We start from the raw sequence: 17,075 nt of genomic DNA, 5'->3' as shown, positions 1-17,075 counted from the left end.
CTACATCGACTAGACTCGTCAGCACAACAGCCGAGCAGATGGCGCTGTAACTGGCAAGTGCTACGTGCGCATGCGCGTACTCTTTTTCCGTTTCGCAACTTATGTCCGGCATGAGACGCTGAACGACCGTCTGGTTATAGTGAAGTAGAATAGACAGTATAACCGGCGGGGGTTTCTGCGTGTCCCCAGCAGCCTCGCCAGAAGCGGCCCGCTTCTAAGTCTCTGATCGCAGCGCCATCAGAAGCGAATTGATCACCCCGACGTTTGAGCAGACACGTTTTTTCGCCTAAATCATTGTCGCAGTACCGGCTGCATAAACGAAACGAAACATATCGTCGTTTTATGCACCAGAAACGCTGCGCTAGATAATTTGTGAATTATTTTCGCAGTCGAACTCAGCAACGCCATAGCAACGCCTTCAAGTGTAGGAGAATGCAGCGCCCCGCTTCATACTACACTGCCAGTACTACACTGCCACCAGTAGTGCACTGTGGTCTCGTCGACGCTTCCGCGATATTACCAAAAAAATTGGAAGCTGAACATAAGCCCGTATTTCTTTCTCTCTCTCCCCCTCTTTTATCTCAACTGTATCTCCTTCCATGCCGCGGTTCAGATATCCGTCTGGAGTGCGAGATTTATCACGCCTTGGCCTTTCCTTTATTCATTAGCCTACGATAACTTCGGCAAATTGTTCTGTACGCCCAAAGAAACAAAAGAGCTTCAAGTTGCTATTCACCGTTGCTTCAAGTTAGTAGGATGCGAGGAGGTCAATTTTTAGCATGTGAAAGATGCCGGCTGTTCTGTCGCTCAGAGAAAACCCAAAAGAAACATTACCTTGCACTAACTGATCGCTAGTTTGGGCTTATTTGACATTAGGCGGTCCATTCTGTAATATACTACATTTGGGTGGGGTACTTGTGTGATTCGGTCTCAAATAATCATTAAGTTATTATCATGTGTGGCGACTACGAATCAAAACGATATTTTGCAGCTATCCGTAGCGCTATCTCGTGCCTGCTGCAAGAACTAGGGGTCTGTACTGTCGTCCTTAATTCTTCAGTCAATGTTCGCTCCTGCAGTTAGCGCGGGATGGCGCTAACGGTACCACTGCTGCGAAAGCTTGCTGTTTGGTCCGTTGTTGCCATAGACGGTGGAGATTTCCGACTAATTATTGTCGAATCAGACAAATACCCCACCTAAACGTAATATAAAAACAAACTTATCGCCGAATGCCACCGCTGTGCAAAATTTGAACCCGAACAAGCGACCCGTTACCCGGATAGAATTTTTTTCCCTTTTCTCTAAACGATACAACGGTCGGTACATGTATTTAGATGGCGACTGGCAGGCGAGTTCAGAGATTCGAAGCAAAGGAACTAGGAGAGAGGAACAAGTTTGGCCACGACTGTACGAAACTCTCTTTTCTTGTCGATCGTGCTCTGCTTTCTAAAACTTTTTGTTTGACCATAAATTACCAACAGGCGCTATTTTAAAGACGCGAAATAAAAAGAAAGTCGTTTTTTGTAACGTTTCGTTTTGATATTTAGTTATTAGAGCCCAGTCACTGATCAGGGCCCAGTCAGAGCCAAAGAAAAAGAAAACAACGAAACATTACAAGATACGGCTTCTTATTTTGCAGGTAAGCTGTTGTGCGCGATGCACTGATATTTGTGTTCCTTCTGTTCTTCCAAATAAGCAGTGTTCACTTCGAAACTTTCGCTTTGTTCAAAGCAACATGGTTGTGGTGTCTACTGTGCTGTTTTCATATGTTGGTGTGCAAGTTCTGATGTGTGATGCTGTAACTTCTCGCCTAACAACTCTGAAGGCTGGTTTTCACTGTAATTGTGCTTTGCACACACGTAAAACGGTGTCAAATTGCTGTTTTTGGCGTTTAGCTTTCAGCCTTTCACTTGTCATTGCTGAATATCGCAACTATTGTCCAATTGCTTCAGTTTTTTGAAGAATAAGGGTCTAAGCGCCACTCAAATCAAGCTTTTAGAAAATGCTGACAAAAAGTCGTGTGTGGATCCCTGCTTGCCTTCAATGTCGCGTTCTGTCTTTGCTTTGTTTCATGCGTTTATTCTAGGATGCTTTTTTGCTTACATAGCTGTGCTAACGTATGCACATGTTTTGTGAAGGGCCTCAATCATGAAAAAATCAAGGGCACTGAGCGACGGAATGACAACTGTTTCCGAAGGCTCAGTGAAAAATATGCTTAACCACAAGCCACGGCTTGGTGGCTCCGGCTTAATTCAGGTGTCATGGTGGTGCAATGAAAAGAACCCCTCTATGCCGAGCCTTCATTACTTGTTAAACGAACATAACTTGCCTTTGTTACATTGCACTGCTCCTTGTAGCAGTGCTTTTTCACGTGGAGCGATCCTCTTTCATTCAAACGATGGTTATGGCCTACGGCTGCTGATACCAAAGCCACGGGATCGAATCTTGACCTCCGACTGCACTTCGAAGGGGGCGAAATGCAATATCGCCACTATGCTGCACGATATTGTCCACATTGTAGGGAATAATTTGTCGCCAAAATAAATGCTCGAACCCGACAACGGTGGCTGCGTTTTTATGGGGGCAAAACGCTAAGGCGCCCGTGTGCTGTGCGATGACAGTGCACGTTAAAGGTCCCCAGGCGGTCGAAATTATTCCGGAGCCCTCCACTACGGCGCCTCTTTCTTCCTTTCTTCTTTCACTGCCTCCTTTATCCCTTCCCTTACGACGCGGTTCAGGTGCTCAACGATATATGAGACCGATATTGCGCCATTTCCTTTCCACAAAAACCAATTATTATTATTATTATTATTATTATTATTATTATTATTATTATTATTATTATTATTATTATTATTATTATTATTGTGAGGCAGAAGAACGCACCAGCAAATTCACCTTTTTACTTCAGGTAGGCCGAAGCAGCAGCTACCGACTAGTCACAGCTTAGCAACACTTCGTCTTCTTCGCACGACCCGATGACCGATGATGATTACGCTGAGATGAAGATGAAGGTCACTCACAGTGCTTACAACATTCCCCCTCCCGAACGAAAGCGACCATCCTGGTCGCAAATTAAATCTTAAGGTCGGCGGTTAAAGGGTTTCAAGCGCGACACGTGCACAATCTCGGTGCCGCGACACCGACGATCGCGAACAGGCGATGCAGGTGTGATGAGATAGTTTACAGGGGAAGTTTGTTCCAGAACCGTGTACGGGCCAATAAAACGGCTCAGAAACTTTTCACACAGACCGGGGATGCGAGTAGGTGTCCAGAGTAGCACTTCGTCTCCAGGGCGGAAAGACACTGAGCGATGAGTCGCATCATACGTGCTTTTCCTGGAAGCTTGAGTGGCTTCAGTTTGAAGGCGGGCACGATCACGGCAGTGGGCGATACGAGACACGAACTGTTCGTGGGAAGGCGCGGCAGAAGGAGTAGAAGCTGTGAAGAAAGATGCTTCGAGGGAGAAGGTAGGATGGCGGGCATAAACAAGAAAAAACGGAGAGTAGGTGGTGGTTCGTTGAACGGCAGTGTTGTAGGCGAAGGTTACAAAGGGGAGTAAAGAGTCCCATGTTGTTGTGCTGAGGGTGAATGTAGGTGGATAGCATATCAGAAAGGGTGCGATGAAAGCGTTCTGTGAGGCCATTGGTCTGAGGGTGGTAAGGAGATGTAGTTTTATGCACCGTGCCTGAAGCATGAAGCACTGCGGCGAGGACGGTGGAGAGGAACGACTTGCCACGATCGCTAAGGAGGAGGCGAGGGGCGCCGTGGCGAAGAAGTATGGTGTGGAGGAAGAAGTTGGCGATTTCGGAAGCGGAGCCGGAAGGAAGTGCTGCGGTTTCAGCGTATCGGGTGAGGTGGTCAACGGCAGTAACGACCCAGCGGTTGCCAGCTGGAGTCAAGGGCAGGGGTCCATACAAGTCGATTCCGACGACTTCGAAAGGTGTGGAAGGACATGGGAGAGGTTGCAAGAGACCGGCAGGAGGCGACGTAGACCGCTTGCGTCGTTGACAAGGGATGCAAGACGCTACGTATTTTAATACTGAGGTTGAAAGGCCAGGCCAGAAGAAACGACGTTTGATGCGGTCATAGGTTTTGTGGTACCCAAGGTGACCTGCGGTGGGGTCGTCGTGGAAGGCTTGTAGAACTTGAGGACGCAGGGAAGAAGGAATTACGGGAACCCATGTGTGGCCCAGTGGGCTGTAGTTGTGCCAAAATAATGTGCCATCCTGTAACTTGAAATTTTTGAGCCGACGACGGAGACGGGCATTTGGAGGTCTAAGAACACCGCTGAGACTATCAATCAGCTTTTGACAGTAAGGGTCAGCACTCTGGTGGTGAGCAAGATTGCAGTGTATATCTGGCATGGGAGCAATAGAGGCGGCGCTCAAAGACTGCATAACTGTAGGGTTTAAATGGCTTGACTCCGTTGGGACAGGAGAGGAATGCGAGGACATGGGTTGCGACGGCAAAGCAATAGGGCAACGAGAGAGAGCGTCGGCGTCCTTGTGCTTCTTGCCCGATTTGTAAGTGACAGTAAAGTCGTACTCTTGAAGGCGGAGGATCCACCGCCCGAGACGACCGGACAGATTTTTCAAAGTGGATAACCAGCATAGGGCGTGGTGGTCAGTGACGACTGTGAAGTGACGGCCGTACAGGTAAGGACGAAACTTCTGAACAGCCCAGACGACGGCGAGACATTCTTGTTCGGTAATAGTGTAGTTTTGTTCCGCAGAAGTCAGAGTTCGGCTCGCATAGGCAACAACATTTTCTGTAGAGGTGTTTTGGCGTTGCAGAAGGACAGCGCCAATGCCATGGCTACTGGCGTCGGTGTGCAAAATTGTCGGTGCTTTATCATCAAAATGGCAGAGGACGGGACCCGAAGTCAGAGCACGCTTCAGAGTTTCAAATGCTTCTTCGCAAGCAGGAGACCAGATGAAAGGCGTGTCGTTGTGAAGAAGCGCATGTAAAGGTGAGGCAATAGAGGCGAAATTGCGGATGAATCTGCGGAAGTATGATGCCAAGCCGAGGAAACTGCGGAGATCTTTGACCCGAGTTGGACGGGGAAAGTGCAGCGCAGCAGCGATTTTTTCAGGGTCAGGCTTAATTCCTTCGCTGCTTACGAGATGGCCAAGAACTTTAATGGATTTTGATGCAAAACGGCATTTCTTCGTGTTTAGCTGTAGGCCAGCGCTGGAAAGTGCTGTCAAAACTTCATCGAGACGAGTAAGGTGATCAGGAAATGACGAAGAAAAAATGACGATGTCATCTAAGTAACAGAGACATGTTTTCCATTTGAGGCCGCGGAGAACTGTGTCAATCATACGCTCGAATGTAGCAGGAGCGTTGCAGAGTCTAAAAGGCATTACATTGAATTCGTATAAACCGTCCGGTGTTGCAAAGGCGGTCTTCTCTTTATCATCTTCATTCATGGGGATCTGCCAGTAGCCTGATCTTAAGTCAAGGCTGGAGAAAAATTGGGCACCTTGCAAACAATCGAGGGCGTCGTCAATTCGAGGGAGGGGATACACATCCTTACGAGTTATTCTGTTTAGAGCACGGTAATCTACACAAAAACGAACCGAACCGTCCTTTTTTTGCACTAGCACAACAGGCGATGACCAGGAACTAGACGATGGGCGTATGATGTTGCGTGCAAGCATGTCAGCAACATTTTCCTGAATAACTTTGCGCTCGGTTGGAGAAACACGATAAGGCCGGCGTCTAACTATGCTTGATCCGTCGGTGAGTATGCGATGCGTTGCTGCAGCGGTTTGACCCAGTGTGCCGGAATTGACGTCGAACGAGTCTGCGTGCTTGTTCAATACAGCGAGCAATGCGTCTGTCTGGTCTGTTGTCAGGTCGGTGCTGATCGTGTGGCGAAGTGCTGCACTGAGCGAGGCAGGGGATGAATCAGAGCGATCGGAGGTGGAAATGGGAAGAAGTGTGACAGGCTGGGCGGAAGCAATTGATGCAACAGTAGAGTCGCGTCGCAGAAGAATGGGCTCTGATGTGGTGTTGAATGCGGCGAGAAGAGAAGAACCGCTGGAGAAGCGAAGAAGGGACACGATGATGATAATACCTCTTGACAGGAGACGAGGGCTGGGTGTAATCAGGACGTCGCCATCGGTGACGGCGTCAGAAGTCACAGATAGAATATCTTCGTTGCCCGGATAGAGGACGTGATCGGCAAGCATAACTACACGGGAAGAAAGTGGTTCTCTATCGGCAAGAATGTTGCATTCAGTGACTTCAATAGTGGGAGGGGAACACGTAATGACTGCTGAGGCGTTTTGGAGGAAATCCCAGCCGAAGATGAGTTGATGGACACAGGAGGATAGGACAGCAAACTCAATGAAGTGCAAGATGCCATCAATGGTGACTCGGGCTGTACACGCTCCACAAGGGTTAATATTCTGTCCATTTGCAGCACGTAAAGGAGGACCGGTATAAGGTGTGCGCACTTTTCGCAGTTTTAAACACAAGTCAAGTTTCATAATAGAAATAGCGGCGCCGGTATCAATTAAAGCTTCCAGTGCATGTCCCTCAAGGAATACAGTCAACATGTTTGATGGGAGCAGAGGAGGAATTGGAGCGACGACAGGCGGTGCAGTTTTACCTCCGGAAACTGCACAGGTTAGTTTTCCGTTTGGCGGGCAGAAGCTGAAGATGGAGGGCGAAGGGGCGACGAAGTCCGGCGAAAGGGTGACGGGGAGCGACGACGCGATGGCCGTGCTGTCCTAGACCGGTCAGGAGAAGTCGACGGGGAGGAAGAGGGACGGAGGTCATTATCGGTGTAGTACTGGCGAGGAGGAAGCTGGTAGGCGTCGTCACGTCGAACGTACCCATAGCTCGCACGCTCATCTCGTAGTCGTCGGCGACAAACGCGTGTTACATGGCCGCGGATTCCGCAGTAGAAACATACTGGACGAGGTGGGAGAGGCCGCCAATTACCATACACCGGTGGTCGCGGGGACAGGGCGGCGAGGCTGGGTGGGACGGGCGCGTGATGGACAGGAGGACAAGGAGGAGGAGCCGCAGTGACTTCAGCATACGTCGGAACGTAGGGAGGGGCTGGTGGTTCTGTAGCCATGGGACGATTGAGTGAAGTAAGCTCCTCCTTGATAATGCCACGCAACCCAGTAGATTGAGCAGGTGGGCGTGAGAAGGCAGGAACCGACGAAATATCATTGTGGAGCTCTTCCCGTATTATAGATCGTATGATGGTGCGCAGATCAGTTTCGGGAATTTGGCTCGGATCCCAGGTGTTGTTGAGGCGGCGCGACTGTAGATAGTCAAGTCGCTGGCAAGTGGCACGAATGTCTGCCACCGTGACGGGATTTTGGGCAGCTAGAGCTGCGTAGGCAAAAGAGCCAATTCCTTTTAAAATATGTCCGACACGTTCAGCCTCGACCATGCCATTGTTAACTCGCCGGCAAAGGGCGAGTACGTCCTCAATGTATGATGTGTATGTCTCTCCTGGAAGCTGCACACGGGTCTCTAGCTTCTTTTGAAAAGAGGTCGGACCAGCACCAACAGTTCCAAATATCTGGCGGATCTGTGTCGTGAATTGAGGCCAGTCAGGAATGGCGTCCTCATGGTTGAGGAACCACGTCTTAGCCACGTCACTCAGGTAGAATGAGACGTTGAGTAGCTTCATAGAAGCGTCCCAACCGTTAAAAGCGCTCACCCGATCGTACTGCTGTAGCCAGTCTTCGACGTCGTCACCGCGGAGACCGGCGAAAACCGGAGGGTCGCGCTGACGTGAGGTAACTGACCAAGTTGGGTGGGTCAAATGGTGCTGAGCAAGTGCACCTTGGGACGTCAGTGGTGCAGAGGTGGCATGGGCACCCGTGGGATGCCCATCGGTAGCTACAGGCGCCGGAACGGTGAGAGCAGGGGGATGTGACTGCGCCATGGCGGTTGATGTGCCGCCAAGAACACGACCGGAACGGAGCTCCAGGGGGTGCCGCGTTGAGGACGCTGGGATCAGGAGTCACCTCCACCACTTGTGAGGCAGAAGAACGCACCAGCAAATTCACCTTTTTACTTCAGGTAGGCCGAAGCAGCAGCTACCGACTAGTCACAGCTTAGCAACACTTCGTCTTCTTCGCACGACCCGATGACCGATGATGATTACGCTGAGATGAAGATGAAGGTCACTCACAGTGCTTACATTATTATTATTATTATTATTATTATTATTATTATTATTATAATTATTATTATTATTATTAAATACAAATTCATCCATTAAGGTGTCTTTCATAGTGCTTTCGCTGCTTCGTAACGTTGAAGCCCACATACGAGCTGTCACGGTGTAGCGTGCGCATGAAATTAATGCAACTGCATACTGCGTGCGAGTTGACTTCCTACATTTTCACTGAGAGATCGTCTACGCGTGTGACCACTGTGGCAAGTAGTAGTTGTGACCTATAACTGCTCTGCCATTACAGGGCATGACGGGTATTTCAACTTTCAAAGCACCGTACTCCTCTTCGCCTCATAATCACTATTATTTTTTACGCTTTTTTCCAGCAACTTCGCTGTTTTCTTCTTCCGATTGAGCGATTTTTCTCTATGTGTCCCACACAACCGTGACAATATGGTCTTGCCTACGTAGATCAGGCTTGGATGAAGCAGACAGGCTGATTAAGCCAATGCGTAAAATTTTATCCCATTTTATATCATCTTGTCTTATAGCACGTAAACGCAATATGCCTAACTGCTGTTGAGTGTGAGACGTGCGTAAAAAAATTGAGAAATACATTCCATATTACATAAAGGAAACGTTTTTTATCAAAATATTGCGTTCATTTCTTGGATAGCATGTATCACTTTCTCCTAGACAGCGAAGCGCGTGCCCTAGCTGCTGTTTTTACACACGCGCCATGCACACAGCATGGTTACAGCACACTGGTGAGCTTCGGAACAACAAAAAATGATAGTCACTTTGCGTAGTTAGGCCAAATGTGAAATAGATGCACTAGCACTTTGGTTTTCACTCAAATTTTGTTGCTCAGATTCAGTGTTCACAGAAGGCAGTTGTTCAGATATCCGTAATGCGTTAATGCCGATATATGCGGAATTGGTCATTCTCTACTTTACCTTCATAGATCTCTGCCGCCGCCCTGACAACCTGCCACCTGCAACGTGAGGACAACTCCACAAAGTAGGCTTCAGACAAACAAACAAACATACAAGCACACAACGGCTAAATGGGGGAATGCTCACTATAAGTGCTAACACACTAAAAACTACTGGCTAAACTAGGCCACAGCGGTCTAAATGTTTTGCGAGACCCTTCATGTGCCTAATTTCCCCCTCTTCTTCGTTTTTTCTCCGTCTTCTTCTTTCCCTTTCTCTTTCTCTTCTCATCTGTCGTAGCTTGGTTTCTCTCTCCTACTCTTCTTTCTTTCCATTTGTTGGCTTGACTTGTCTTTCAGATTTCTGCTACTACAACAGGCTTCAGTTACAAAACTCACTCTGCATAGGCACTCATCAACGGCTCTCGCCGCGAAAAAGAAAGGAATAGGGCATAGAATTTCTCAACTTTCCTCGTTGTAGAAACAACGTGGTAACGGCACTGACACTTCCAGCAATGTTGGACGCTAGGAAGCCGTCCCATCAGTGATAATTAGCGCCATTTGCTCGTCTAGAAAGACTGCACGTTGACTCATGGAAGTCGACCGAGCACATCGTGTCCATATAGACAGTGTCAGGTGTTTCACTTAGAAACACCATTTTCTAATAACGTTTCCTCCCTTCCTCGTTGCAGGAAGGTGAACAAGTCGTATCGTGGACGTTCTTGTCCCATTGTTGTGCACTGCAGGTAAGCACGCGTCGTTCTGTCTCATTTCCTGGCACACTTTTACGAGAACACGCTAAGGATCGTGTCAACACTTTTAAGCTTAGCCGAACATGATCTCAGGCGTCAGCCTGCTAAAGTGGCGCTAACCTGTAAACTTTTGCAACAGGCAGTACGTAAGAATCATGTCAGCATTTTGGTGAAGAGAGCCAATTGGAAGCAAAAATACTGTGCATCGACAACAAGCCTCCTTCAACGAGGCGACACAGTTGTTGCGATCTTCACCCAGAAATAGGAAATTAATTACCTTGCGATTGTTATTAAAGCCGGTGCTTCATGAGCACTACCATTGACGCCACGGCGCAATATATCAGTCACTAACTGCTGGCATGATGTCGCGGAGAGTTCGTAATATGATGTTCGAAAGTACTAAGCTGCCTGAGCAAAATTAAGCATTGTAGGTCAAGGAAGCATTTGTCTTCTCTTTTTACAGTTCTCTGCAGTATATTCGTGGTATACTCTTGGTGCAAATAAACCTGTTTGAAGGACTGCCAGCTAAGATTAGAATATTATTACACACGTTGCCTTCCTTGCTGTCCGTATACTTTTCGTCAACAACTTTGTTTACTGGCAGGCAATCTTACGACGTGGAAAAATACCTTTTGGCATTAATTAACAAACTGATAGCATCTAACCGAGACAATAAGAGGCGCATGGTATTCGACTGAAATGTGCAAAATATGACGAAAGCCATGCGAGGGCAAAGAAACACGGTGACAGCAGAATCTACTTGCCGGTTGAGAATTAAATTATGGATGTGGCCTCGCGTCGCATGTGTCCGACTGTTTGTAAACCCTGCCAGACGTGTCGCCACATGACCACGACTCTTCACAATTTATGCCTACTCGGGAAACTTCCGAAATGCAACAGGAATATTTCGCTCGACTGCTAATTGACCGCATGTCCCTTTCGTTCAATTTGCAGTGATGGAATCGGAAGAACAGGGACCTACTGCCTGATCGACATGGTCCTCAACAGAATGGCTAAAGGTAGCAAGCCTTTTCCCATTACAAGCTGTGCCAGTTGCGTGAAACTCTCGTTCCTTGTCAGCCAGCTAACCGTTAAGGTTTTGTTACGTTGACCTTGTGCAGGAGCAAAGGAAATCGACATCGCAGCCACCCTGGAACATATGCGTGACCAACGAGCCGGAATGGTAAAGACCAAGGTAAGCTACGTTCAGGTGTCTTTCATGTAATCTGTAGTTTGTTTCAGCATTTAGCAGTGAATGCGGTTGTTCTGCAGAAACTTTCCTTGCATCCCTGAAAAAGCTGCACCTGCAGTCACGAAAAGATTTATTATCATAGCGCATGCTTTGGCTTTTCGATTCTACAGTTGATCGATCGAGTGCTGGTATGTTTGTAAAGGTAGCATGTAAACATCGCTGTTCCGTATTGGCTGTTTAAACATCTTAAGGCAGTTCCGCATTATAGGGTATCACGCCGGCACATTAACACCCTTAATGTGCTACTGCGAATAGCTGGCAACGCGGTGAATATTTTCTACAAGACTCAGTTTACTGAACGAGCTAAAAACGCCGACACTTTTTCCAACGCAATACAAGTTTTTATGCATGTATTCGCTGAACAATCATGTAATGCTAAATTTGTTCGAATGGCACCGAACTCAATATCAAAAGTAAAAAATGCGAGTATGTCATCACTACATCGTTTTTGTAACCAATATTTTTCATAATAACAAAAATAGGCTCTAAAAGCGAATAGAGGAAGTGTAGAGCACTGCGTTACACTCCCTACACAACATCACATTACGTTCCCAGGGTCTGATTTCACAATTCTTAAAATATTATTGGCTCCGTTTTCTCTTGGTGCAGACATATATGCAGCTGGAGGCTCCCGCTTGTTCTGCATTAAAGCATGCTTTTACATGTTTCTTACCGCAAAACAAAAACTCTTTGGAGATTGACTATTTAAGTGGTTACAAATTCATCCACCGCCATTTCTTTTACACGGCGCGCGTAGGCTGTATTCGTCGGGTTTGAAAGTGAGAAAACAGACGCGTGGAAATGCTACAAAAATAGGATGGGAGGCTGCCGTTACAGGGTCACAAAGCATACCTGATACAAGAAGCAGAAGAAAATAAAGATATATGGACAGAAAGGAGAGAATACGTAAAAAAACTCACACCGCGCGCGCGCACAAACACACACACGCACACACACTAGAGCACAGCAAACTGTACACGCTATGCCTGCTTTAAGAGCGCACTCAAACGAACAGTAAAGAACAAAGCCGAAAAATTCGGCGCAGATTTCCTCGACGCTTGCTGCAGTTAGCGACATCGCAGTGAAAAGAAGGAGAGCCTCAGTGCCATATGCAAGTGTCGAGGCCACCTAGACATCAGCCGTGGTGTCGATAAGCAGGAAACGTTCATAATAGGCGGTTCCAAATAAGCATTTAAGCCCATCTCTCTTATTCTCCTAAAAAAATTAACTCTTTCAAGCATGGAGGCGCTATTTCTGATCGCTACCACACGCGGGAAAGCAACTCTTCTGGTTCACACTAAAAAAATGTCAGGTTACCATCAAAGATGCGGGGATTTGCAGTGCTCGTCGAGTGCTTAACCCGACTCTGTAACTGATAATCGCCGCGGTTAAACGTAAAGCGAACACGGAACTTCGCAGCGTTTTAACAAGCACATCACAGAGCGATAGCGCTAAGCAGAACAGGTTGAATCGACCCTAAAACGCCACAGTGCCACCATCGTGGCTCCCCTGCCTCTTGCGTCTGGGTGGACTTAGCTGAACTCAAAGGCAATACTCGGAGATTGATACAATGTTCTCGTAAAACAATGCGTTGCAAACTAAATACATCAACCATAAAAGGTTATCGATGAATTAACGCCTGGACGTCCAAGTAGCGCCACGGAGATTTGCTTGACCCGTGAGCCTGGCAACTTCATTCTCAAGGGCAAGTTGCCTAGTGGTGTTGCCACTGGTGTCTCTTCCTGGCGTTTACATGGGATGTCACATTATGGCAGCGTATTCGCCGGCGCGCAGTGCCCCATCTCTCACGAGCACAGTGTACCATTAACAGATATAGTGCTGCAATAGACGACAGTGGCTGCGATAAGCACCCACTTAAATACCAGCTCAATATGCGTGCTTATTCAATTCTTGTCGCACTTTGCCGTTATTTCGTGCCTACTTCTACTCCAGACTGCCCGCTTATGGGCCCTGATTTGTTTTCGCCTCCTCTCCTACAGGCCCAGTTCGAATTCGTGCTCATGGCCATCGCCGAGGAAGTGCACGCCATCTTGAAGGCGCTCTCGCATTGAGACGCCAGCCGCCAGCCGGGAACGCACAGCGATCCCGACGCTAAGCGGCTTCCGTACCAGTCGTAGACGATCACCTGACTCGTGCAAGCCTGGTCCGACACGCTTCCCCTGTTCGAAGGAAACGACGACGACGTGTGGATGATGACGCGCTGGCTGATGGTGGAAGCGCGCACCGCTTCGCTTCCTCACTTTAAGCTTGTAGTGCTTGTTTGTAGTGCGCGACCACAGTAGCGACGTGATGTTTCCTTCTTATCCCTGCTTGTTGGTTACGACTCTTCGTCCGTTGCATGAAGTGAAAGAGTTTATTATTACGCGTTCCGCTATGTTTCTGCTCCGGCATTACTGTCCTGTGTGGCCAGTGTGAACAAGGTGATATCGGCGCCCGTAGTGTCATGCCACCAACAAATTCCGGTTGAAAATGTCATGAACGTCATTGCGGAGGTTGCTTATATTCGGGCACAGTTAAAACTTGCTTCCACATATGCTGCCCATTCATCATTGATATCTGCGATACGACGCTACGCGGACTGTTATTCAGGCACGGGCTCGCGGAATAGAAGTTGTCTAACTCACGGGTAATTGAACATCTTCTGTAATCAAACATCTTCTGTGCGTGAAATGCGGTGCTCCCATTTATATTTACGGGTAAAAATGTCTGCACAGTTTTTCGTCCCAATGTCACTAGCACCTGCAAGCTGAAAGCTGTTTCTGCGATTTTGTTCTTTGCGCTAGTAGCACTCTCTATTCAATCGCCTATAGTCACACTAGCCATACCACCGGACCCCCCGTCTGAGTAATGTTATTAAACGCAAATACTTATGTAGTTACCTTGGAATTATGACAGCCTTCGGTTTTCATCCAATCATATATAATCAATTAACAGCTCAGTCTGGGTCGTAGTGAGGACACAGTCGCGACCTGCGTTTGCACGGTATATTCTATTTCTGTGCCGGTTACCCCTCCAATGCTTAGGACTGCACGTTCTGTCACCCAATATTTTTGTCCATGCCTATGCCAAGGCGTCGTGAGGGAAAGGCGAAGTGGTGAGAAAGAGAGAGAGAGAGAAGCTAAGACAAGGAAGAAAGCAAAGACGGCTGCCGCCGGGAACTAGGACCTCAACACAGGTCAGGCACCGATCCGTGCAGTTCTTGAAAGAAAAGATTCGTTTACATGGCGTCGATTCGGGAGAAGCGAGCCAGTGCAGCGCGTTTCAGCCGCCAATTTCACGTTCTCTCCCTCTTTCTAAGCCCTCCCGTGCAGACGTCCGCATTTGAACAATCGCGAACCGTGCGCAAAACATCAGAAGGACCTCGAAGCGTCCTCGAAAACCGTCGCGTCAGCCTGATGTAGTGTGAACGCCCTTACGCACACGTGCTTTTCGCCACAGCGCGAGTATTCTGCGTATGCAGTCCACCTGTGTTCAACTTTCGAAAAGACGACCAAGCGTTCATTGCTATGACGCAGGCACCGTGAAAAAAAAAAAAGTCCCCCTCCCCTCTTCTCTTTCCCGTCTTCGCTATCTTGTCTTTGCACATTACAGCCCTTCTACCATTAGCCAAATTTGCGTAGCGAACCTGAATCTGTTCTGTTTCTACATGTACTGCACAGAAGACGCGAAAAAAAAATACTGTAACACATTTGTGTAGTGTCGTACCACAATGGTAGTGTTGCGTGTACAAACCCCGCTTTTAACAGAGCGTCCCAAGAAGTCACTGTAATGTCGCATGATTATTGATATTTAATTCCCGTGCTTCAAAGAAGAGCAACAAACTATTGTAGATGTACGTAACGCATATGTGCTGATGTACAAACTATTTTCGAGCATCCCAGTGTAAAGAAAAAAAAGGACTCTATATTTTTGACCCCTCCAGGGGCGCTTGCCGGGTGTGTACGCGCGTCATGCTTCTGTTTCCACTACTTCTGTAAGCGCGTGAGTGCTTCTGTTGAAGAGAGTCATGTTTTCACTTCCAAAGTCTGGTGCAGAGTTTAACACTGTACGCACGGAGCAAGGTGAACATGTGATACAGAGTTTATTGAGCGTTGTCATTCTGCGAACGTAGATTAGAGCAGTGTACCCGAGTTGAAGGAAGATATTCATGACACTATCAGAGTTGTGTTACGCAAGAAATGATACGATGAATCGCGTTTGCTTTATCAGCGGATAACGGCTTATAAATGAATGCACACGGACAGCCAGTGATGTATCAGGCTGTGAAGTGCCTAAATCGGTTATCATTTTAACATAGTCAATGAACCAGTGATATCATAAGCACGCTAATGTGATTCAAACAAGGCACGGTAGAAGGCAAACAGAGTAGTAGTTATAACACGCCACGCGCAGTATTCTTATATGTACTAAGGCCGACGGCGTCTCACAAAAACAAAAACAATGAAAAAGAAACATACTTAATTAAGACTCGATACAAACTTGAGATCGCAAGCAATCATAACGCGAAACAAAGTTCAGTTACCTTGAACCTTTCCTGCTGAACGTGCGACATAGTATGTCCTTCTAGTAACGCTTAAAATTTGTTGAATGCTTTACGCACATATTAAGTTTCGCGCCATGGTAAATACGTCAGTATACGAAACAGGTTTCAGCGAGCCCAAACTATTTCGCTGTAGAACGTAGGTTGCATTCGAACATGTCAGGCCAACATCAGGTCATTGAGGACAACACAATGTAAATGTTGTACGTCCTGAAAGGAAGTAATTTATGGTTACAGATCGATCTGGGTAACAAGTCAGCAGAGTAGGAGGTTTTTTTTTTTTTTTTCCAGAACCTGCCTACCGCATCACAAGTATTCAGATTTTATTCCTTTTTCGCTTGCAACGGACGCACTGAATCAGTCGCTTCAGTCCAGAAATTCAGCGATTCATCGATTACGTAATTGTCTTTGCTAAACATTTCACTTTGTTTATGCACCGCAGTTTTATTGACGCCTTTCCAGTCCGTTTATGAAGCAAATGACGATTTCGTGGCAGATCAGGACTGGATTCCAACGCGAAGAATAGGATCTAAGCAAGTGCCAACGTCTTAGCAGCAGCGTATGCACCACTGAGCTTTCGAAATGTCAGCCAACAAACAAGCTAGCTTGACACGTTCCCAAAAACCTCATTGGCCGTCTGATGTAATGTAACTTATTTTCCACACGAGAAAGGGCGCTATAAGGAAAGGCGGTCCTCGAAAATTGTCAGCAGTGCGCATGAAGCTCTAGGAACCAGCGTCTCGACCTTGCAGCAAGAATCAAGCCAACCTACACTGCACTCATTTTCTGCATATGCAGCTCCCATCCCATTTCGTGTCAGGGTGTCAAGATACGAAGTTAAAACACGGATATGTAGCCACAACAGACAATAGAGACTAATTACTTTTTTTATCGATAAGAACCTTTAACCACGCTTGCTTTGAACATTATGCTTTCTTCGCATTAACGGTTGCTGTAAACATGCATCAAGCTGTGCACAAGGTCTGCAAGAGAGGTCGCTTGGAGACTGGACAAATGAGCACTGGCTAAATAAGGAAACAGTGTGCTGCGTCTAAATCGCAAAATGTGCAATGCGGAATCTGACACTTGTTCCATCATGGCACTGTTGAAACGCCCTCCCCCACCCGTAGACACTCCAGTTACTATCCTTCAATAAAAACAAACGTCATAAGCCTTGGGTGTCAATTTCTGCTTGCCTCTTTGAGGCGAGGTTGCGAGAGGATAGCTTGCGCTGGATGGAGCGGGTATCGCCACAAAGAGTGCTGCACCGGAGATGTCCACTTCGCCAACGGCTACTTGGTGCGTCTTCAAGCGTAAATTCATATTTGGCTGCTGCACCACGCTCAGTTAAAGTGCATGTTTACAGGTACGCCCAGAGTAAAAACTAAATGCGTTAACATTACTGCCGACTACAACGTCACACC

At 47.3% G+C, this 17,075-nt stretch overlaps 1 protein-coding gene across 1 annotated transcript in view; it reads left to right on the top strand.

Annotated features, from left to right (window-relative positions):
- IA-2 (tyrosine phosphatase IA-2) overlaps positions 1-16,822 on the top strand; it is a 528,690-nt gene extending 511,868 nt beyond the window's left edge. The window contains exons 22-25 of the mRNA XM_077657849.1: positions 9,779-9,832; positions 10,793-10,857; positions 10,960-11,033; positions 13,091-16,822. Of these exons, the coding sequence (XP_077513975.1) occupies positions 9,779-9,832; positions 10,793-10,857; positions 10,960-11,033; positions 13,091-13,162 (265 nt within the window). The 3' untranslated portion in view covers positions 13,163-16,822. The remainder of the gene's footprint in view (positions 1-9,778; positions 9,833-10,792; positions 10,858-10,959; positions 11,034-13,090) is intronic.
- The last annotated feature ends 253 nt before the right edge of the window (positions 16,823-17,075 follow it).

The sequence above is a fragment of the Amblyomma americanum genome, chromosome 3 (assembly GCF_052857255.1).
Source record: "Amblyomma americanum isolate KBUSLIRL-KWMA chromosome 3, ASM5285725v1, whole genome shotgun sequence".
NCBI lineage: Eukaryota > Metazoa > Arthropoda > Arachnida > Ixodida > Ixodidae > Amblyomma > Amblyomma americanum.
Note: the sequence above shows the minus strand (reverse complement) of the source record. Positions and strands in the feature narration are given on the sequence as shown.